General features: G+C 34.4%; 3 protein-coding genes across 4 annotated transcripts in view; 1 reads left to right on the top strand and 2 right to left on the bottom strand.

Moving 5' to 3' along the window:
* LOC110093258 (SNF1-related protein kinase regulatory subunit beta-1) overlaps positions 1-5,310 on the bottom strand; it is a 27,555-nt gene extending 22,245 nt beyond the window's left edge. Inside the window, exons 1-2 of one of the 2 annotated variants that reach the window (XM_020818088.2) lie at positions 5,119-5,310; positions 4,831-5,027 (exon numbers count right to left, since the gene is read on the bottom strand). In XM_020818088.2, the coding sequence (XP_020673747.1) occupies positions 4,831-5,013 (183 nt within the window). In that variant the 5' untranslated portion in view covers positions 5,014-5,027; positions 5,119-5,310. The remainder of the gene's footprint in view (positions 1-4,830; positions 5,028-5,118) is intronic. The other variant, XM_020818087.2, reaches the window with a different exon arrangement.
* A 15,813-nt stretch (positions 5,311-21,123) lies between these two features.
* LOC110093254 (copper transporter 6-like) lies at positions 21,124-21,639 on the bottom strand. Its single transcript, XM_020818084.2, has one exon. It carries the CDS (start codon positions 21,622-21,624, stop codon positions 21,124-21,126), a length of 501 nt encoding a protein of 166 aa, XP_020673743.1. The 5' UTR covers positions 21,625-21,639.
* Positions 21,640-22,414: 775 nt separating this feature from the next.
* LOC114579345 overlaps positions 22,415-24,662 on the top strand; it is a 5,482-nt gene continuing 3,234 nt past the window's right edge. Inside the window, exon 1 of the mRNA XM_028693583.1 lies at positions 22,415-22,438. Coding sequence (XP_028549416.1) covers positions 22,415-22,438 — 24 coding nt within the window. The remainder of the gene's footprint in view (positions 22,439-24,662) is intronic.

The raw sequence follows: 24,662 nt of genomic DNA on the forward strand, positions 1-24,662 counted from the left end.
TGCATTTTTTGGGGCCATCTTCTGTGTAGTAGAAGGCCTATCCTCTGATGTGTCAACTATATAATGATTCATAGACCCTCTAGCACTCCTAGATGAAATGGGTTTCATAAAAGAAGATGAATCCCTAACGCTGCACTTACTCCCGTAGTAAGATCCAACATCAACTATGTCCTCAAATTGCTTCTGTGCAAGATGTTTTGATGTGGTAGACTTATTCATGTATGACTTTATCTCATCCCTTACAGTATCAGGAACTTTGGAGCATGGAGCAAAATTTTTGTAAGAACCTGAAAGGTGTTCCTTCATCCTAGTCACACTACCTTTCATAACTTTATCACAGTAATTGTATTTTAAATAGACATGTTTTATCACTGCCTCCTACATCCACCTGAGTGCTATGTTTCCATACTGGATCTTTTCTATGACCTGATGCAGCTTTATCCTTATTTCTTACCATTCTGATTGAGCAAAAATAGAAAGAGAACGAGTTCTTACTAATCTTTTCTATGACCTGATGCAGGTCGGAGGAGACAGCAGCCTCGAACAGAAGCGGCCGCCGGTCGGACAGAGAAGATAGCAACCAAACTCACAGTAGAAGAAATCTCTAAGCAAAAGGTTAAGAGAGCAACTCTCATTTAGGGTTTAGTGTCACGACCCAACCCGACCGGGATGGATCCCGCTCGCATCGGGTCGCAACACAACCATTGAAAATCCAGGATCTACCTTTGGAATTTGTTTCAGACTTTCTTCCAAATATTAAATATACAGAAAAACACAGAGCTATTATAAACATACAAATACATAACAGTTCATCTATCTTTTCTTTCATCAAAACAATCATATACAATACAATCCATGGCTTCAGACAGAAATAACAGAACAGAACAGAAAAATCATGACTGTACAAAAACCAAAAGTACAAAAATACCTAATCTCAAATCAGACAGAACTTTTAGTCCAAGACCTCATTTCCTTTCCCAGAACTTGAAAACCATATAAAAAACAAAGATGAGATAACAGCTCAGCAAGACATCACTCACCAATCAAAATAGTCAGAAATTCATATCAGAAAATACATCAGAAAATAGTCATACGAAAATCGTAGAACAGACAGAACAGATACTTGATCAACAGAAATCAAACAACTGATACAAAAAACTGAAGTCATTTCAAATCAGAGTTCATAACAGATATCATAAAGCTTTCATGTCCCAGAGCAGACAGAATCGTACGGAATAACCAGAATCGTACGAAAATCAGAAATCAGATAAAATCACATTCATATCAGACAATTCGTATCAGATTCCCCGACCCTGACATAATCTCAACGGATTCTGGCCCTTAGGCCTCCCTTCACAGACACTGACAGAATCTCAACGGATTCTGGCCTCTTATGCCTCCCTTTGTGCTTATAGCACCAGAACATAACAGAACAGATATTCGGAATTCCGGAACATAACTTATTTTCAAATTTCAGAGCTCATTTCAAATTTCCCTGACACAGACATAATCTCAAAGGATCCTGGCCCCTTATAACTCCCTTCTGATAGCATACAAACACTTCAATTCATTTAATGTATCAATTCAGAAAAATCAGAATTCATACAAAAAATCAGCGGCGTAACGGCAGTATACGGAATTTACACAAAATTCACAGATTCAGAAATTTACCAAATTATCACAGAATATTCACAACAACATTATAAAACTTTCATTGTACTGACATAATATTTTTCAACATCCTGATAACTTGCAATTCAATTAAAACGTCACAGAATTCAAAATATCTGGTAAAAATCTTCCAGAAAATACTCAAAACGTGCACAATTATCATCTCAGAAACATATCAAAAGTTACGCAGTAAAACATTTATCAGTGCGAAATAAAATCAATTATTCGCTAACGGAAATAAAAATCGAGACAGAAAAGTCGTCAAAATTCTCATTTCTGAAAATTGAGAAAGGCCGAATGTGTCATACCTTGAGTCGATCAACTTTTTCAACTACGATGACGGACGAAAACGAGTCGAAGTCGCCCAAAAATTCACTTTTCTTCTTGTCCCTTCGTTTTTCTCTCTCCTGAACTTTCTCTCTCTTCAAAAACGACACAATTTAGATATTTATTAAGCAGGATCGTCCCGGACGATGTCCCGATCGTCTCGAGACGATCTTCTCTGAACTCAAATCGTCCGGACGAAAATAAATTCCAATTTCTTCATCCCTGGACGAAACTCTCTATTTGGTTCGTTCTGACGGTTCGTTCTGACCCTTCCAGGTTCGTACAGACGAAATTGACAGATTCTTCACAATTTTCTTCAGTTCGTCCGGGACTAACAGCACTCAAAAAAATAGCTTTGGAGGGGTTTTACATTTAGTATGCGTACTGGATGTGTTCAGTATTATATAATGTCGAGCCGTCGATAAATTTTCTGGATGTATTTAGTTTCATATTGTGAGTATTTTATGCGTTTATATTGCATATTTAAGGTGTATATACTGCGTGTGTAAGACGTAATCTATGCGTATTTTCTACGTATTTTGTAAAACTTCTTCTAAAGTATTTGTAAATTAGCAGTTGGAGCAGCTGTAACTTAATGTATGATTTTGTATTAATATTTAATAAAACATATGATTTTCTGGTTATAGTAAGTGTACTGGATGTGTTCAATATTATATTGTGCGTAATCTATGCGTATGATGTGCGTAATATATGGGTATACAATGCGCACACCATGCGTATGATGTGCATACTCTCTGCATGAACATTGCGTATTTTGAAAAATAAAAAATAATTAAAAGAACATTTAATAGAATTTGATAAACACAATTTTAATGACTATGTACAATATAAAAAACACAAGAATAAATTAAAAGAACATTTATAACAAATACAATTTTACAAGAGAACCTATGTACATTATATTAAAAATATTAAATCAAAATAATTACAAGAGAAGCTTGTTTTAATGTTTAGACATGATTGTCAATCAGAAGTAATGCAGGCTTAATAGAAGGTAAGATTTTTTACTTAAGAGTTAAGAGCGAAATTTAAGGCTGTTGGTAGATTGTGATTCATTTGAGACTAAGGATTACCTAATTTTGAAATTTACTTATTTATCCTCGTCCTCAAAAGAATCATAATCTAACAGCAACCTTAGACTAAGCTCTGAAGTAAAAAATCAAACCTTCTGTCAAGCCTTCATTACTTCTGTTTGAAAAAATCATGCGTTACCATAAGGCAAGCGTTCCCGCATTATATAGTGAAAATTTTAATGTTGAACAATAGTGAGCAATAAATTATAAATAATGGCTCATAAAAATTCAACCAACCCTCCCAATCATATCTGTCACCCATCAGTCCACAGCTAACGAAAATTATTATTCATATCACGGCCCCTCAGTCTATACAAAATGTAAGTAACCTAAAACATTTAATAGAATGTGTGCGTGTGTTATACGTACTCTATACGTCTTATGTGCATGTATTATGCGAACTCTATGCGTTTTTTGTGCGTGCTTCTAATGTGTAATAACAAATTTAAGTTCAACGTGTTAAACATATTCCTCATCATTTTAATGTAAGTATTTGTAAAAACAATGATAGATATTAATTAAAACATTTAATAGAATTTGATAAATAAAATTAACTGCGTAATGTGTGCGTGTATTATGCATCTTTTGTGCGTTCGTTATGCGTATTATTTAAAAACGTCTAAATAATAATTTTATTTTTATTTTATATTTTTTTGTTAAAACAAATAAGAAATTCAAACACTAATCTTTAAACGCAGATGTCAAACACAAAATTTTTCAAACATCATATTCCTTATTTCTCTTCCTTAAATTCAATCCACCAAGAGCCATAAACCCTTTGTACTTGTTCAAATATCATGCTTTAAAATTCTAAATAACATCTTCACTAAATTGCGCAATAAAAGGCGCAATCTTCACTAAATGTTTTACGCAATCTTCACTAAATGTTTTGCAATGGTCCGATTAAAGTTCTTGGAGTCTAGTCTAATCTTGTCACAAAAAAGAACCTAAGGCTAGGATTTTTTAGTTTAATTCATGCATATAACTATATAAGATACTCAAGAGTTATCTTTTGGACCTATATAATAGGGGCCTAAGGCTTAAATTCAAGTAAATTCATTTCATGCCATCCAAAGTGATTTGAAGTTTCTTTAAGCTGCTATTATCCAATCCATAGTGACATATATATGTTTGGCATCTTTTTGTAATCCTCATATTATTTGTGAAATTTAAAGTTATTTTGGTAATTTGGTGCACTCCTTCCATGTGAGGGAGTAAATCTTAAGACCGGTGAGAACTTATTCTGTTATTCACCACATGTTATATAAGACTCAAAATAGTCGTATTGACTACTTTGACAGTGTTCATGATCTATCCGACTAGGTAGTCGTTAAATATGATGTGCACGGGTCTTCTCCCTCCTACTTCTTTCTTCACATTAAAGGCATAGGCACCGTTTCATGGATTTAGTAAAAAAAAGTTAATAATTCTTATATATTTACACGAAGAACATGCACAGCCAGTTTCTAAAATCCCTGGTCGTTGTGAACAAATTGAATACCCATCATCTTGAGTATGGCGGGTATTGACAAACTATTTCTTCTTTCAAACACCTTATATACGCCGAAAATTCCCTAACAAGATGTGAAATTGAAAAAAAAAATGCATTACTTCCTTCGAAATTCCAGAAAGAAAGATAATCAATCCTGTCAAGCTGCAAAAATGTGAAAAAAAAAAAGCGCATTTACTGAAAAACCAGATCATAATCTTTGATGTCAACCAAAGAAAGAGAACCCACCTGAGGCGCGAAGAGGAAAGGAGATCTAAACCTAAGAGGGCTCAGCGGTGGCGTCTCCGCCATTGAGTCCACCGAGGACAACTGCCCTACCCCGGCAAACCTCGACGCATCGCCGTCCGTCCTCGCCGCCGGAAAGCCACCGTTGCCGTTCTCCAGCTCCGCCTTCCCGCTCGCGTTTCCCATACCGCCAACCTGATCTGCAGCCATGGAAAAGGAAACCTTCATGTAAATCAGGGGGAACTAGCATCCATACCAAACAATTATTCCACGGTACAATGGAAATCTAACCGTAATCCGCTGAATGAAGACTTAACTACGCCGCCGGCCAATACAAGAACTCTCGGTGTAAACGCACAATGGAAATGCCATGGGCGCCTTATGCTAGTTCACGGCTACTGTAACACCATGGGGAGAGACACAGATACAGAACCATCTTCCACCCTTCAAGCGCACGGAAGAGGAATAGAAGGAAGACCAGCATGTCGTACCTCCTAGTACGGATTAAATAACTTGGAGGGTAAATTTAAAAAAAAAAAAGTGGATTAAATTTACTTAATTTTCATAAATTATTAATTTCGGATAACATTTCATGAGAACTTAATTTTTTTTAATACACAATAAATAGATATTGAAAGACAATTTAATTCATTAGTTGAGCAATTAAGCTTTCAATAAAAGAAAAATTATAACGTACGGTATTCAGAGGCATCTGAAGATTAATCTGGACGCTTCATGTCATCTTATGTACAGTGCATTCGATGATATGACGTGTCTGAATTTACCTCCATATGCGTTCAAACACCGTACAGAATAATATTTCTCAATAAAGAAATTTTGAATTCTAGGTTCTATATAGCTATCATGTGAATAAATTTTATTATAGGCTAAAAAATTGTAAAATAAAAGAGTTTTTATACTAATTTAATTTTAAAAGCTTCTCGTTCTCTTTTTCTTTTTCTTTTTTTTAATTTTAGAGCCAAAGCCCAAATTCATTTTATAAATAGCATAATTACAACATAAAAAATATATGAAGAGTTGTATAAAAGAAATTTAAATTTTTAATAAAAAAATTGGACTTATAATAGAAAAAAATCTAATAATTATGATAATATCAGTAATAAAATGTAGGTGCATCTAACTTTGTCTTTGATTAAATTGATTTTTTATGATATATCAATTTCATAATTAAAAAATAAATAAACAATGTATATTAATCATAGGCTTAAAACTATTAAAATACATTAAAAATACAAATTTATGTATATATGGAGGAAAAAAAAAGGTAAATATGAGTTTTTACTTTTGTAGCACTTATTTGAAGGGCTAATTAATGACTGAAATTGGAAGAGCTGCCCTAATTGAACTTGGGATGTTAGGGGTGATAATGTCTTTTTAGAGTGGCAAATGGAAGAGAGGACGATAAGAACGTGCCGCCGAGGCAGAGTGGGGTCATCCTTATCCATTTCTTCAAGCTGTCCTTATTTGATCCTTATTTGATCCTTGTACTAAATATTTATTATTGCAAATATCTGATCGGCGCATCGCTGTCGCTTATAAACTTTGCAAGGCTCATCTTTACCAAACTGATAGACCATACTAAAACTATAAACAATATGATGAATAAAAAATAAAGTAGAACAGAGCGTGGCTGATTAAAGTTTAATTTGTGACGATTTTTTTATTGTTTTTTTAAACAATTTTTATATGGAAATAATTATTATTATACTAAAATATTATTTTAAAAATAATAAAAAACTGTCCAAAATTAAGCTTAAGATTCAACTCCCTTTTTGTAAAAAATTTCTTAATATTTTGTTTTTTAAATTGTAATTATAATTGTATTTAGTCATAATTTTTTATAAATTAAAAAATTATATTCTTAGGAAACTACTGAGCCATTCTTTCCGGTTGGACATAGGGATGTAAACAAGTCCAGTCCAGTCCAGTCGAGTTTTGCCACTATCGAGCTCAGCTCGTCCAGTCCAGTCGAGTTTTGACACTATCGAGCTCAGCTCGTCAGCCGGAAAGCGAGCTCGAGTTGAGCTCGAAAGGCGAGCTCGAACTCAAGCTCGTCCCACTATTATCGAGTTCGAGCCGGCTCGCGATCCTCGGCGGTCCGGGCAGCCTTCGAGCAAGTCGTCCTCATCCGCGTCATCCCGTTGAGCTTGCCATCGGAGAAGACATTGAAAATAAAATATATTTTTTTCATATAGGGAGAAGAGAAGAGCTTGCTGCAGCTTTTTACCTTTCCCCAAAAAAGTAAAAGTAAGCTGCAGCTTTTTACCGCCTTCGGTCATTTATATATTTTTTTAATTCAAATAATCAATCGAGCTTGGCTCGCGAGCTCTCACCGAGCTCGAACTCGAGCTCGTTTAGCAAACGAGCTCTCGTTTAAGCTCGAGCTCGAGCTCGCGGCTTGATAAGCTCGGCTCGCGAGCTCGTTATCGAGTCGAGTTCGAGCCGGCTCACGAGACGGCTTGGCTCACTTACACCCCTAGTTTGACATTCCTCCCCAGCCGCACTAGGTATAAATGAAAACTTCTTTTTGACAGATTTTTTAGCTACGTGGCAAGTATAGTTTCACACTTAATGGTTGAACTCTATATTTGAAATATATGTTTGAAGTATATAGAGTTCCAATAAGATTTGAACAATAAATATGTGGTTCAAACCTTAGTTAATTTGAATATTTTATCTCTTTATAATTATAACCTAGGACTATTGAATTATTATAAAGGATGAGGGTTGCATTATAACCTAAATAATGAAAGTGAATTGAATGTTAGCGAAGAGATCACGGTTTAGGGGTAGTGGAGGGATTGCGAAAATTTTATGAGAAATCAGTCACTCTAATTTTGAGAGCGCCATAAACATAAAAGGTGCTTAAAAAAATAAATTCAATAATTCAAATATTCATATGGCCATCAGATACGATAACTCATATTTTAATAGCATGAACATTTATATTGGAATTGGAGCAAATGATTTGTTGATCATAGCTTATTCTCTTTACTCATATTTATAGGATTAGAAAGAAGTTTAGCTGTATAGGAAGAGTTACAACTAAGCAATAGAAGTAATATTACATAGCAAGTGTTAAATAACATGGAACCATAACATAAAGATGACAAGTCAAATTATAAGTAAGGATGAACTCTTGTGAAGTTGCCTATTGACTTCATTTTGACTCGTCGAGCTCTGGCAAATAGCTTTGATGTTTGGGCGAGTTGCATTGATAATATTGACAAATTAGCTTTGGCAAATTGGACAACTTTACTTGATTGGGCCCCAAGTCAAGAGCACTTGGTTGGGCAAATTTGATGGCAAATTCATTATATTCCCAATTATTTTGTCGATTTGATCTTCTTGACTTGATGGATCCATGCACTTCGCACGTGGAGCTGGATCAGCTTGACCTAAACCCAATCGAGGTCAATCTTAGCTTAGAGTTTATGTTGAGGTTTAAAGTTCAATGCATTGGAGAGTTGCAAAAGATTTGGATGTAGATATACTCATGAAGTGAGAGAGATGTATGAGGAAGCGAGACAAAAATGAAGGGAAGAGGAAAGGAAAGTAAAGCAATAACAAAACATTTTTTAAGGGTTTTCCACGTAAAAAATCTTGTGTTCTCTGTGTGTGCTAGTTATACGTTCAACGCTAAGACGTAGAATCAAATCTCTATCGCCGCGTAATTTCTAGTCCGCAACAATTATTATTAATTGTTATTGATTTTTTACTTAAGTAATACATTAATAATTTTGTTAGTCAATTAAAATATTTATTTGTATTTTATAAAATAGGAAATTATGTTATAAATAAATTTATTATTCAATTAATATATTTTTTAGATTAGTTGACAGATTATGTAAATTTGAAATTAATTTAAGTTCAGTATATATAAAAACCACTCACTCTTAATTTAGGCCTCCGAATAATTGTAGTATTATATAAATTGAGAGTTGTTTAATAATTAATTATATATGTTAGAATTATTTGTAAAGTATTTTGTTCAATTGAAATTTCTTTATGGATAAATATCTAAATCAAGTTTAAGCTAAAGTAAGGCATTCAAATAATTTAAGTAATAAATCATATCTTAATTAAATTTAGATAATTACTAAAATTTAAAATTAATTTACGGATTAGTAATTTAATAAGACAAAGAAAAACAGTTTGGCATAACATTTAACTTGATTAATCGAAATGATAATACCATTAATTAACATCAAGCTAGTGCAATATAATTAAATTGTAATATTTAGTATGTTTTCCAAATTTATAAAGGGAAATTTACATGCATACCACTTTTTTCATGCTATTTACATATCTAACACCTAAAACAATAATATTGCATGCCTACCACCCATATACAACTTTAATATCAAATATATAACTCCTATAATTCATTTTTACCATTCATACAATCCTATAAACTTTAATATTACATTCCATGCACCCAAATTTATTCTATGGGTGGTAGTCATCTAATATTAATATTTTAGGTGTTAGATATGTAAATAGCATGAAATAAGGTGGTATGTATGTAAAACCCTCATTTATAAAAGATGTTTCAAAAGTATGTGAGGTAAGTATTATGATTTTTATAAACAGTTAATTTGAATATTTGTTTAAACTTATTCTTTTTAGCATAGGATCCTCTATTTATTTTATGTAAGTTCAGTAAAGTCATTTATTAAATGTTGGGACTGTTAGCATTGGTTTACTAGCAAAATTATTATTTAATACATAGAATCATGTATGATTTGTTTCATTGGCCATTAATTTGATATTATTGTTTGTAGCATTCTATCACGTTACATGAGTTGTAAAGCTGTAATATCTAATCAGCTCTTAATGTAATATATTAAATGTAGTTGCATAAATTAATTATTTGTTTGAGTGTCGATGTGTATTTCCTTGCAATATGTGTATATAACTATATAAGTGCTTCATATGGTAGGGGAGTTGAACATTGAGTGCAGTTGTTTGTTTTGCCTATTAGTTGAGTTCTTATTTTTATTATACTTTTAAGTGTAATGTATTGGCCGTGTTTAGAGAAGTCATTAGTTATCTCCATAAAAGACTTGTTTGATGGTGCAAGCAAACAATTGCAGGATTATGTTGCTAGATATTCTGATACTCCACTTGAGCTAAAGGCGCAAGTAAATAAATTTTTTAGGTGTTACATGCATGGAGAGAAGATAGGGAATGTTTGCTTGCATTTTGCATGATAAAGTTAGGAGTATATATGTGAATATATTAGGAGATTCTTAAACGGTATGGGTTGGATATATCTAGAGTAAAAGTTCTTCGAGCATGATTTTCATGTGGTTTGTCTGCACTTTCTTCAAATGCGTTACCACGAGTTAAGAGATAAAAGACAAGGTAGACATTTTGATGAAGTTAAAAATCAAGTAACCACTTGACCTTGAGCATGTTATTCTTTATCATATTTGAATTTCAGGTGAGGAAGGTTTCATTTTAGACTTCCATATGAATCAGATGAATGAGCTATTACCTGGAGATAAGGCAAGGAAGTTCTTCAATCAAGCAGATTGGGAAGTCCTTCGATACGAGTTCAAACTACATTTCAAATATTGTCCAACTCATACTCAACTCCAAGTGCATATTCGTACATTATTCAATAGTTTCGTTTATTTTGCTTGTATTGAATTTTTCTCTATATGATAGTAATAACTATTTTATTATTTGTGACCCAACTTTTTGAGGATATATATACAATCCTTTTCTCATTATAATAATATCTTTGTGCAATATGGCTAGGTGACATGATCTTGTACAACATATTATTGATTGGTATTCATTATTATTATTATTATTATTATTATTATTTAACCAGATGTTATATTGAAATTTAGAAAGAAGTAGTGAATTGAAAATTTTTAATATAATATTACTATAATTTATTTACTTAGATTAATTTATGAATTAATTTCTTCGTACTAACAATAATTAAATTTTACACTTAACAAAACCAAAGTTAATAGATATTAGAGCTATCGTTAATGAATATAAATATTCTTGGTTATTTCTTATTAAAAATAAAATAAATTAAAAAAAAAACTAAGTCTTTTAGTTAATTATTTATTATATTTATGATGTCAAAGTAAACATGTCTATGTTGTATACTTGTATATGTAGAATACACCTTCTTAGTATATATTGCGGGAGTTTTAACTCATCCATTGCTTAAACAACTCAATCAAATAGGACAAATCTTACTACAAATACATCACAAAAGGGTAGAATCTAGTGTCTACAATGTGGCCTGCGTGGTATGGCATTCAGCCTATTTCATAATCCATGATGCTCCTCATAATGAACTTGTGCTTGCTCCTCATTATGTTGTGTTGGGGTATTCATTCATGTGGGCAGTGGGGTATTGAAATGGGAAGTGGAACCAACATCAATTGGACCCCAGTGCATCCCACATGAAGACCACTTCTAATATTGGCTCATGATACGTGGTTGTTGTATAGCTTGACTTAATACCTCCTACGAGGTCCCCAATCACCATAAGTGGATGGAGCAACACCCATATCTAACTAACCGGCATCATCATCTGTTTTGATGGGGGAAACAATGCACCCTTGCTTAAAGTCTTCACGATAGCGTGTGTCCTCTAAGTGCATTTGCCTTCTCATGTAATTCAATTATGCAATCATGTTATCAATCTGTTGGAGATCAGTGCATGGTACTGATATTGCCGAAGAATGGCTCTAAGATCTCTTTCATTTCAACAAAAAAAAAAAGAATAAGTTTCATTGTATGTAATTAAATGAGAGAAAATAATAAGATGATAACTATAAATAGAAAAAGCTATAAATGGAGTGATTACCAGTTGATGCTCAACAGGTGATCGTGGGTAAATCATCCAATCTTTACAGACTTTTCTACAACCGTCCACTTTAACGTAGTTTGGAACCATCAATTGAACGTTAGTACTAGGTGAAAATTCAAACTATCGGACAACTCAGTTGGGGAGGTTTCACTCAACTCTCTTCCAACTGATCAGTGGAACTCGAGCAAGCCATATTTCTTGGCCTGCTAAACATATCACCGCTCCACGTTGCTAGATAACTTGCTCCATATGGTTTCCATATTATCTACATCAAAACTAATATATGTTAGAACCTTCTTTAATTTTATGACTAATGCAAATGTAAATTTTTTTCAACCATACCTCACTTTGTAGAAGACCATCTAACTCATTTATGTACATGGTGATATTTCCAGCAGACATTGCTCTAACTCATTGCTCATTTCATCTATAGCAATTTACAATAAAGTCAATCCATATGCTAGAGTTGGTTGAATATTATGTTTAAAAATTTTTATAAGTACCTTCCTCCCACGCTACACTCATCTAGTTGCTCTGGGTATGGTACATGTAGCATCGATTTGCCAACGTGGATGCATTCCCAATACCAAATATGTAGCAAATGAACACATCTGGCAATGTTAGCTCACTTGGGTCTGGTTGCTTTGGCTAACTCCCTGTATAGGTGTGCTAAGACAGTTCCACTGATGATCAAGTTCTGAATAAAGGAATGTCCTCAACCAGTGGGAGGTACTAAAGATGAATCTCTGACCTATATGTATTTTGCAATAACAAGCATCCAATGATGAATAACACATCTGCTTGAACATACCCACACAACCTCATATTGTTAAACTCAAGATAGGAGTCCCGCCTATAGGTCCACCGCAACCACCTCAATGACATGCAGATTTGTTTATGCGCCTGACCCTGCAAAATTTTGAAAATTTCTGAGGGTTCAGTGTGTGACCATATATAAATTTTGGATCAGGATAACCCCCCAGTAAACCGTCTCAACAATCCGGCCAAGAATCCCACCGTCTACCACATCCGACCATCAGTGGTCTAACTAATGGAGGTCCATCGATCAGTCTATAATCCCATAATCATACCAACATCCTGAATGAATTAATCATCTCCTCAACTATAAAATGAAATGTATTGATTTGAGGAGACGGTCTCTCAACCAATATTATTAAAAGGTGGTGATCATGCTTAATGTACATAAGCTGACTGACACATTTCAACCCGGCTATCCTAATGACGTCCCTGAATCTTGGACAGTCAACAGGCCATTCATGAACCATTAAAATTTCATACTAAAATTCTGCTTTAATTAGCCATAAGAAAGTCTAACACTAAACATTTATTGAATACATCAATTCATTTCAATGCGTACTCATAAACTCCCCAAAAGCAAAGGCTAAGAGATTCAAATTATATTGGAAAAGGACCATAGGCGCTCCATTCACGGTAACAAAGAGAAAGGAAGCAAAGCCTTCGCCATCTGATTTTGACCTTTCATTAACTATCTTCATCATATCCTACCAAACGAGAGGACAACAAGAAAGCTACCTTAGCTAAGATCTGGATTCAAATTAGGCAATGGTAACTAATGAATTCTCTCAGGTTTCAGCCCACTAGTTTTTACTAGATTTATGTAGAACCTATGCTTTTTGTCCAGAAAGCATGTGCTCATGTGGAGATCTCAATGGTACATTTAAGCATGCAATGAAGAAGATTTTTAAGGAGTTTCCAATATGGTCTTCTGCAAAGCGCTAAGTCCTGAGTATAATTCAATATATTGCCTTCTATAGTTTAGTTATTTAATGTCACCATGTGATCTTCCCCATGGAATAGGATCAAACAAATATGTAAAGCTGTCCTGGTCTAAACATTAGGACCTGATATGTACCCACTGGATACTTTTGTATCATGTGGATTATGGCCATTACCCTTGACTCTAACATGAAGAGGATCAGGCTTCATTTGAGGTAGCTTTTTTATCATTTTTTAAAGCCATTTTGTAGTGAAAAAATTTCTTAAACTAAATCTTTTTGTACTAAAAATTTACTTTAAAAAGCAATAAGAAAGTTGTCCCAAATGAAATCTTAGGCTTCGTTTGGAACTGCTTTTTTCTATTTCTTGAAGCAGCTTTTAGTACATTGAAAAACTATTTTAAGAAGCAGTAAGAAAGTTATTCCAAACCAAGCCTTAGTCTTCCAACAGCTCTTTCTATAATAGCGAAAGGGTGAAACATAAGCTGACTGCGTTTCTCTCCTGATTTTTTGAACAAATTTTTTTATATCAAGGAGTATGATGAGTCAATGGGTAACAAATGCATGATATTTATCTTCATTCTTAATGGGATCATGAAAATTTCAGTGTGATTAATTATTTACTTTGATGCAAAGCATGCTTCTTAGAGATATTAAAAATATAAATTGGTGTCTGATGTTATTAAATATTAAGCAAGATTGAATCAGAGACAAAATATGCTTATAATAAAAAATCCGATGTCTAAACAAAACACATACTGTTGCAGAGTTTGAAGACACCTTCATATCCCCAAAACTTCACATTTGTCATCTCTATCAATGAAAACGGCTATCTTCAGCAGTCTTCTCACTATGGATTAAACTGCACATCATTATTCATCGGATTTAAACCTTTTTAGCTCATTTGGTCATTTCTCATTGTCGTCATCACAACTGCTATTGATATAGACTGTCATCGTCTCAGAGCTTGAATTTTGACTACCTCCGAGACCATTATAATCCTCCTCCTCTTCGTTGGTTGTTGCCTCCATCAATTGTCCGCCATCAACAATAACATCTGCAAGCTGATGCTGTAATAACTGTTATCCACACAATTATTATGATAGCTCATTCTGTTACTCCAATGGACCATAGGCAAAGCTCCATGGCGTTTCCTTGTTTAGATTTTCCACACAAGCGAGTTATTTGATTTTTGTGTGTGAGATCAAAAGTAGCTAAGATGAGCAAGATCTATTCTCAATCGCACTCTTTGATTCGTTGCACACAATATTTCTACTTATTATGGTAGCTATTAGAAATTGGGTCAGAAGGAAAGCAAATCAGATTCGACAGCAGAAGTGTTTCTTTGTGGTATGAATTGAAAGAATTGGCAAATTTTCTAAAAAGAAATTAAAAAATATATATAGAGGGGAGCTAACCGAAAATAATGCAGCCTGTAGCCATATTGAAATATTGATGCAACATCAGAATGGATTGAGAAATGACAGAAGCCTGACTCCTTATCTCCTACCGCCTACGGTCCTTCTGACCACTGTCGCCTACTACGGTCCGTCCGACCTCCATCACCAGACAACGGTATTTCTGACTACGGTCTCCTGCCGACTACGGTCTCCGGCCGACTACGGTCTCCGGCCGACTACGGTCTCCGGCCGACTACGATCTCCGGCCGACTACGGTCTCCGGCTGACTACAGTCTCCTGCCGACTACGGTCTCCGGCTGACTACGGTCTCCGGCCGACTACGGTCTCCTGCCGACTACGGTCTCCTGCCGACTACAGTTCTTCAGGCCTTTGTCGCCTACTATGGTCCTTCCGACCTCCATCAACAGACAACGATCTTTCTGACCCAGGTCTCCTGCCGACTCCGGTCTCCTGTCGACCACGGTCCTTCAGGCCAAACAAACCTGTATATGTAACTCTTATCATGTAATCTATATGATGTACATTTGCTACATCAATCCAAGGCCTTCTCCTAAGGAAGGGCCTCATTTGTAATCGACTACAAATACTAGTGGATTCATTCAAACCGGGCCAGGCCCCGTGGTTTTTCCCCCTTTTTTCAGGGGTTTTCCACGTAAAAACTTTGGTGTCTCTTATGAATGCTACACCCTCTCACTTATCTGATTGTGTGCTGGATCTTCGTACAACGCTAAGACGTTAAACTATATATTTCTCTACCGTCGCGAATACTCCAGGACGCAACATATATATATATATATATATATGTTCTGTTATAGTCAATATTTAATCATCATTTAATATGGGCAATAAATATTACTAAAATCAAAATATAACAAAAATTAATAACAAAATCAATATGATCAAGGAAATCAAAAGAGATCTATCAAATAATAAGACATACGATAAAGAGTAGTATCACCCAATGAATAATGTTAGTATGTTATGTTATATTGTATGTTAGTATGAACTAGCAATGTGTCAATCAGTTTAATGTACTATCAGATAAATATTATCATGAGTATAATTATGAAAAGCAATGCATGACTTTCAACTTTATTGTTGTGTTTTCAACATATTTATCCCAACTAATTCCCAATCGGTCATCAGTCATATCAATTATCACTTATCAAATTAATTAATTATCATATTTAAGTGTCTTTCAATCATCATTAAGAGTCATCATTCTCTGTCTGTCGACGTAATTCGGTCAATCGTTTACAAGCTACAATTAGGATTACACCTCTAACATGCATTTTATTTAAAGGAAAGCCCGTAGGCCCACCCACCCTCTAGCGCAGTATATTATATTTTAAGAGCCAACATGTATTCATTATAGTGTTAACAACCAATATTCCTTACATGCAAATGCTATATTTTTATATATAATGTAAATCAATATCATATATATAAGAAATGCACAAATGTATAAATACAGTGAAATATATCAAATTTGTATATTATGCATTAACTTCAAAAAAGTCATATCTTCCAATTTAATCATTAAAATTTTAATATGTTACAATCAAAATGCTCATTTTGACGAGATCAATTTCATGCAAAAAGTTATGCAGAGAAAGTTTTATCAATACAAACTTATCATCATTTTTCGATAACGAAAATATAAATTTGATCAAAAAATATCAAAAATATAAAATTATTAAAATTAGAGATAGGGCAATTGTTCCTTACAGCGAGACGAACAATTTTCCTAACAAGCTCGACAGATAAAAATTGCACTGCAATCTTTGAAACTATATTTTATTTTTCTCTCTCCTCACTTTTTTCATTCACTTTCCTCTAACAGATCTCTATTGCCGAAATGAATAAGGAAAAATAATTAAAATCTTATTTAATGGATTCTGTAAAGTGGTATAATATATTTCTAATAAAATATTATTTAATTATATAATTTAATCAATTGTCAATATAAATTTTATAAAAATTCTTTTATGGCTTCAAAATTTATATTAAAATATTCGTAAAATAAATCATTTTATTTAGAAAACATTGGTGAAATTGGTTTGAAAAACAAACACTTGTATGTTCCAAAATCTCTACTTATACCGACAGGTGTCAATTTCTTAAGAATTTGCAACAGTGCCAAAAAATTACGAAAAAAATCATGAAATTAAAACACTATCATATAAGTGCTATGACGAAAAAGATTTTTAAATTTGACTTAAATGACTCCTAAAAAAATCAATTAGGTTTAAAATACAAACTATTATAATATTGGTATATATTAAGTGTGCATTAGTTATGTATTAGTATATACTAGTTGTGTATTATAATACACCTAGTACACATCAAATACACAACTAGTACACACCAATATATAGCTAATGCACAACTAATACATAATGTGTATTATAGTAAATAGTATGTACTAGCCGATACACATCTAATGCACACCAATACACATTTAATACCACTATAGGAAATTCTTCAATTACCGGCGGTCTAGACCTGTGGTTGGAGAACCGCCGGTAATAATGACAGCTTAACTAGCGGTTTGACCGCCAGTGTTTACCGGCGGTTTTGTAAATTAAAGCCGCCAGAAATAGTGGCGGTCCAGAAATCGCCGGTTAACCTGCCAACATTAAATATTACCGTCGCGTTACCGGCGGCTTGAGCCGCCGGTGTTAAGTAAATTATTTCCAGCAGTTTAAACTACCGGAAAGCCGCTGGAAAATGCCATAAAATGAGCCGTCCCGAGCCTTCCATTTCATTTCATCGTCTGCTCCTCTCTCCTGCTCGACGCTCACCCTCGTCTCCTCTGCCCTCTCACGATCGAGACGCACCCTCCGGCCACCGACGAGGTCCCTCTGGCCGCTGAAAAGGTCCTCCAAACGAAGGTCTCGCCCCCACTACAAGGCCGAAGATCTCTCCCAGCTCCTCGCTCGTGCACGAAACCGACCTCCGAGGTTTGCGTTTTAAGTTTTTTTTATTATTATTGAAGTTGTTTTTGCTATTTTGGTTAGATTACATCAAGGATCAGCCTGAAGCTAATATCTTTTTGCTTTAATCATGGATGTTCTCACTATATATTTGCGAGAGGATGTACCTTGTTGTATGCTTTTTGCTGATGATATTCTTCTTGTTGATAAGACTAGAGAGGGAGTTGATGGTAAACTTGAATTATGGAGGTCAACCATAGAGTCTAAAGGTTTCCGCTTGAGTAGATATAAAACTAAATATATGAAGTGTACTTTTAGTAGTAATAGGCCTAGTGAGGGTTTTGTGACTTTAGGCGATCAAGTCATTGTACACATTTTAGATATCTTGGATCTATTGTTCAGAGTGATGGTGAAATAGAAGGGGATATTATCAGCAGAATTTAAGTTGGATGGTTGAAATGGAGGAATGAATCGAGCTTGTTGTGTGATAAAAAAATCCCCCTCAAACTTAATAGAAAATTCTATAAGATGGTTGTGAGATATGCAATGCTTTATGGTGTCGAATGTTGGTCATTAAAAGAGAAGCATAATACTAAGTTAAGTATTGCAGAGATGAGGGTGCTCAGGTGGATAAGTGGCTTTACCCATAGAGATAGGATACGAAATGAGCATATACATGAAAATGTTGGAGTACCTCCACTGGATGATGAGATTAGAGAGTGTTGCCTTAGATGGTTTGGTCACATAGAACGACAGCCTTCAGATGGCCCGATTAGGAAAGTAGAGGTATTAGATTTGACTTATGTTAAGAAAGGTAGAGGCAGACCTAAGCATCGTCATCTCTGCAACATTTAATTTAGTACTATGCATCTCTTTTAATGGCAAACATTCGACACCATAAAATTATGAAGTTGTTTTTTCTTGGGTGGATGAGTGGCTTGACCCTTAGAGATAGGATACGAAATGAGCATATACGTGATAAGGTTGGAGTAGCTCCAGTGGAAGATAAGATTAGAGAGAGTCGCTTTAGATGATTTGGTCACATTAAATGGAGGCCTTCTGATGACTTTTATCGATATAATTTATTATAATAAAACTCATTCTAATATCAATATATTTTATGGATTTATTCTCACAGGATGATTTTATACGAGCTGGGGAAAGTCGTCAGTCCATTGGTGAGAGATCATCTTCAGGATCGACCTATATTTCTGACCATACATGATCATATATTATTGGAGGAAGACAGAGGGGGATGGTATATGGCTGGGGTTCGCAAGGCTATGCTTATGAGGGCAATTCATCCACATCAGCATTTTATGACCCTAGCGGAGCTGAAGAAAGTGTAAGCCAAAGGGTTGCAGCATTGATGAGAGAGATAGAAGAGATGAGAAAGATTCAAAATGAGATTTAGGCAGAGCTGCAATCCTACAGAGATGAAAATCAAAAGGAGAAAGAGCAAGAGCAAGAGCAGTCACATGCATCACTAGACAGCGAGGATACGGAGGAGGATTAGTACTCTTTTTTGTTCGATGAACTTATTGTAAACTTATTTGGTTATGAACTTATTTGGTTTCACTTATTGAATTTAGTTATGGACTTATTTGATTAAACTTATAAACTTAGTTATGAACTTATTTGATTTCACTTATTGATTTGTTTTAATGAATATATTTGTGATAATTGTTGTGATTGATTATAGTGGCGTGTTGCCCAAATTTGTGAAGATTGATATATTTTATATGCATATTTAGAGTTTAGAATGAAAATCAATAAAATAAATGAGAGGCTGTCAATTTTTTTTTTCAAATACTACAGGTTTCCGACGACCAACCAGCGGTTTGGCCGCCGAAAACTTCGATACCAGACGGCTAATTAAAGCCACCAGAAAACTACTAAAACCACTAGTAAATACCGGCGGTATGTTGACGGTGTCTGGCGGTACACCGGCGACACATCGGGGATCTCACCGCCGGCAATTCCTTATGTTTGAACCGCCAGTAAGCCGCCGGTAAAATCATCGGCAATGTACCGGCGGTCTATGATGTAATAACGACAATAATTATACTGGTGGTTAAATGGCCAGTACGCCGTCGGTGACAAAACCGGCGGTCACCGCCGTTTTGACCGTCAAAACCTAACCGGCGGTATACACCGCTGGTGAAAAAAAATTGTCGGAAAAGGTTTTCGACGCAATTTTTTCCGGCGATTTTTGAACGCCGACAAACCGCCGGAACAAACTGCCGGTAATGAGTGATTTTCATGTAGTATACACAGCTGATACACTACGGTTCCTCAGACCTAGATGTCACATGCTGACTATGGTCCCTCCGATCTCGGTTGATTATCAACTACATTCTCTCCAGTTACATCGACCAAACAAACAATTCAATACTCTCTTGACAAAAATTCTTATGCCACTAGATTCTTCCAACTCCCACCAAGGGGCAAGCCAAGGCCTTCCCTCCCAAAAGAAGGGCCTCATTTATAATCAACAATAAATACTAGTATAATCATTTTAACTAGGATATACCCCGTGGTTTTCATGATTTTCACGTAAAAATCATGATATTCTTATGAACTGAAGCATGCGAGCAAATTCGAAGAAATAGTCACGCCTTGCTCTTGAGAATAAGGTTTTGCTTAGGATGATTTTTTTACAACTTTTTAAAGTAGATTTATTGTACAAAAGTTTCTTAAGTTTCATTTGAGATGGCTTTCCGTCACAAATGAAGCCTTAAACAAAAAAAAAATATATAAAAAAATTGTTTTAGAAAGTAATAAAAAGTTGTCCTAAATAAAACTTAAATATGTGCAAGTAAATTTACTACCATAGACAATTAACTAAAATGACATCAATATTTTTGTGCTTCACCCTTATAAAAAATCTTGAATAGTTCAAATTCTTGACATTTCATTTTTGCTTTCTGCCTAACTCAGACTATCTTTTTTTATCAAAATATTAAGGCTTTATTTGTAATAGCTTACTTACTATTTTGCAAAGTTATTATAGAAAAATTAATTTTATAAAACTATCATGAACAGTATCTTTCTAACATAAAAATATTTTGAAAGAAAAAAAAAAGACCAAATATAAATTATAATTAAAGTTTAAAAAGCAAAATAGCAAAAAAATTGCGCAGACAAAGACCCAAATAGAGCAAATTGAGTTGAGCACAAATTACAAACATAGATTTTTTTTTTTCAGATGAAGCGTTATTTGGGACAGCTTTTTCATAATTTTTACAATAAAATTAGTTTAAAATTTTTTTTAAAAAACTGTCCCAAATAAGCCGAAATCAATGGACTCTTCATAATTAAATTTTCTCAACAGGCGGAAGAGAAGCGGCAGCTGCAGCTTTGGGCCCACCACCACGGGCCCACTTAAACGCGCCACTGCCGGCAATTAAAAACCCGACGGCGTGTCCGGCGATGGCGGCGATGAAGACGCCGACGTTGAACGACATAACGGCGAGCATAACCAAATACAGCAATCCCATCTTAAGCGTATGGATGGCGGTGAGGGCCAAGCCGAAGGTAGACCGTAGGGTGGCCGGAGCAGATGGTTGCGGGGCAAGGCGGCGGGAAAGGACGGAGAGGAATTCACAGACGGCAGCGGCGGCAGCGACGAGAAACAGAGCGAGGAAGTAGATGTGGTGGCCACGATCGCCGGGCCATCCAGAGAAAAGGATCTGAGCCCGCTCGCCCCAGTAGAAGGCCATGTGCGCCATGCTTCCGTGGCCCATCCCCCCACCGCTGGGCATGGCCGGAGAAGCCGGAGCTGGGTTCATGCCTCCCATCCCGCCGTCCATGTCCATTCGGGTCAAGTAGGGTTCGAAGGAGAGAAGATGATGCAGAGTGATTGGAGTTTGCTATAGCCAATACATAGGCTATGATTAATATATAGAGATTTTGATTTCCTTTGGACATTATTTTCAAAAATTTTTAAAACATAATGAAAAAATAGTGATAAAAATTTATAAAAAAAGACCATATAAGCAAATATGGCTTTATACGCAATAATCGACAAATTTATAAAATATGTTATTTTATTTTCTTAAAAACTACGTTCAAAATTCACAAATAATAATTTAAAAATAAACCCAAACATTTGAAGTCTATATTGATATATATAAATAAATATGTAATTAAACTATTAAAAGTATTATTAAATTTAAATAAATATAATTAATCTATTAAAATTTTATAAATACAATAAAAATAAAATATATTTATATATGAGATAAATATCTGATAGAAATTTTCTTAATGTGTATATTATTATGTGAAATCTTGAACAGAAGAAGAAAAAATCATATAAATTGTTGAATAATAAAATTAAATTAATAAATATTCATGAACATAATTATGCCAAAATATATATATGAAAATTAACAGGATTATAAAAAATATGAAAAAAAAAACAGATTATTAATTTTATACACCCATATAATAAAATTAATACTATTATAATAAAAATATATATTAGAATAATCTTATTAATTAAAAAAAAAATGAAAGAAAACTGAAATTTGAGAGTAGGGCGCGTCACGGCAACGCAGATCCATGCAGCAAATGGTGAACGTACGGCAAAGGGCCAAAGGCTAAATGACGACAGAGAAGCTTTCAAATGTAAGCCATATTGTTTGATTGATTTAAAAAAGAGTTTAGGCTATGATTATATTACGGTTTAAATAAATATGAGTTATTAAATTATTTAAAATATATATTTTAAATTATAAATTATAATCAAATTTATTTTAATTAAAAAAATTAATAGTTGACTTGGCTCGAATGATTACTTACTTAGGCTCAGAATGAGAAAAATCACAAAAAGCTAAATAGTACAACAACAACAATGATAATATAAAGGCTTCATTGGAACCATATTTTTATTGCTTCTTAAAACAGAATTTTAGCACAGACATTTTACTCTGTTCTAAAAAGAAATAAAAAAGTCATCCCAAACGAAGCAAAAGTCTTTATCCTATATATTAAGTGTTGTTGGAAAAGGCTAAATAGTATAATATCATGAATAACTTCATAAGACTTTTATTTTGTTTGGAATAGCTTTCTAGCCTTTCTTCATGTTTTCTAAAACATTTTTTTATTGTAAAAATTTTTAGAATTAAAAATTTTTGTACAAGAAAACTACTTTAAAAATCAATAAAAAGCTGTTTAAAATAAAGCCTAAGAATTAGAGGAGAGATGTAGATAATGAGAAGATAACTCATCGTGGAACAATTATTATGTCCTCTGACCGGACGTAGAGTTACGTTCGGCCGCCAATAATATGTCGCCACATGCTCTTACGTACTCTTTACGGCTCGGCCCGACGACTTGACTCGGACCGGAACCCGAGATTGCTATGTTCGCGTATTGCGATGTATTACTCGGTATTTGCTCGGTATTGCTCGGTATTGCTAGGTATTGTTAGGTATTGGTTGGCAATAACGAGAAATACCGCTCTATGAAGAGCAATACCGAGCAAAAACTCGGTACAACTCGGTATTGCTAGGTATTTGCTCGGTATTGGTTATTGCCGAGCAAAATCGACCAATACCTAGCAATATCGAGCAATACCTAGCAAAATCGAGAAATACCGAGCCATCCTGGGTCCGTTCCAGGCCGGGTTGTCGGAGCGCGCGGTAAATAATGAGAACGCGTGGCGCGATTCTACTGGCGGCCGAACGTTGAGCTACGTCCTGTAAGCAGACCAAATAAAAGTTCCTCATCGTGAGGGATAAACTTAAGCACTTAAACTCACCAGCTATCTAATTATCTTATAATTCACTTTAAGTTTTTTTATACGCCATCAGAAAATTCATTTGATGATCATACATAATTTTTGATATAATTTATGAATTAAGAAATTTTAAAAATAAATTTAGGATCATTTCAATTTTCATAAAATTATAATAAATATAAATGTCTCAATGAGACAAATTCAACGACATCACATCGTCTCCAACTCATCAAAACCATCCAAACAAACGGATGGTATTAAAAATCAATGTCACATAAAACTAATCCCCGGGAAGAGATTCTATATAATTCTTATTATAAATAAAATATTTAAGAAATACTTATATTTCATTTTGGATGACTTTCTTACCACTTAAAAAATAACTTTTTAATAAAAAATTTACTCATGAAAACTATTTAAAGAAACAATAAAAGAATCACTCAAAAAAAAAATCTTAATAGAACGTGGCGTTCAGCCACCTCAACCTCATGTAGAGACAAAGCCCACCAACCATACTTCCATAAGAACAAACATACTCCACTTCCAGCTCCACACATGTCGGACATCAGTAGCTTAGTCAAAATTATTCATTGGAGGAGAAAGCATTGATCTCATCAATGCTTCATTGACTCTTCTAACCAATGGGACTTCATTATCATGAGGTGGCATGATATCAAATACATAGATTTGCTCAACTCAATTTGATCTGTGTGATAAGTGTATGAATTTACCTTAATTAAACTAAATATCCATAATAAAAAATAAAATCGGAACTCTATAGGATGGAATAAGAATTTGTCATGAAGTGATAGTGCCTTAGGAAGTTCTTAACCCCAAAAGAGAAAGGGAGATGTAGCCCAGAGAAAACAAAGCAGGGAAGAATACTAAGGTCTAGGCAGAGATGAACATATTATGTTTAGCGGCATTATTGAGAACGCAAGGTTGGTCAATGCCCACTAGCCATATGCATAGCTCCAGTTGGTCAACGTAGGATCTTCCATGCTCAATAGCAAGGGCGGAACTACTTGAGCCTTAGGGGGGGCAATTGCCCCCCCTAAAAAAAAAAAAAAATTTAAAGGAGTAAAAAAAATATATATATATATATATATA

This window comes from Dendrobium catenatum, unplaced genomic scaffold (genome assembly GCF_001605985.2).
Source record: "Dendrobium catenatum unplaced genomic scaffold, ASM160598v2 fragScaff_scaffold_323, whole genome shotgun sequence".
In the NCBI taxonomy this organism is placed as follows: domain Eukaryota; kingdom Viridiplantae; phylum Streptophyta; class Magnoliopsida; order Asparagales; family Orchidaceae; genus Dendrobium; species Dendrobium catenatum.

Coding starts and splice junctions, on each gene's coding strand:
- LOC110093254 (XM_020818084.2), bottom strand. CDS start 21,624: ATGGACATGGACGGCGGGATGGGAGGCATGAACCCAGCTCCGGCTTCT.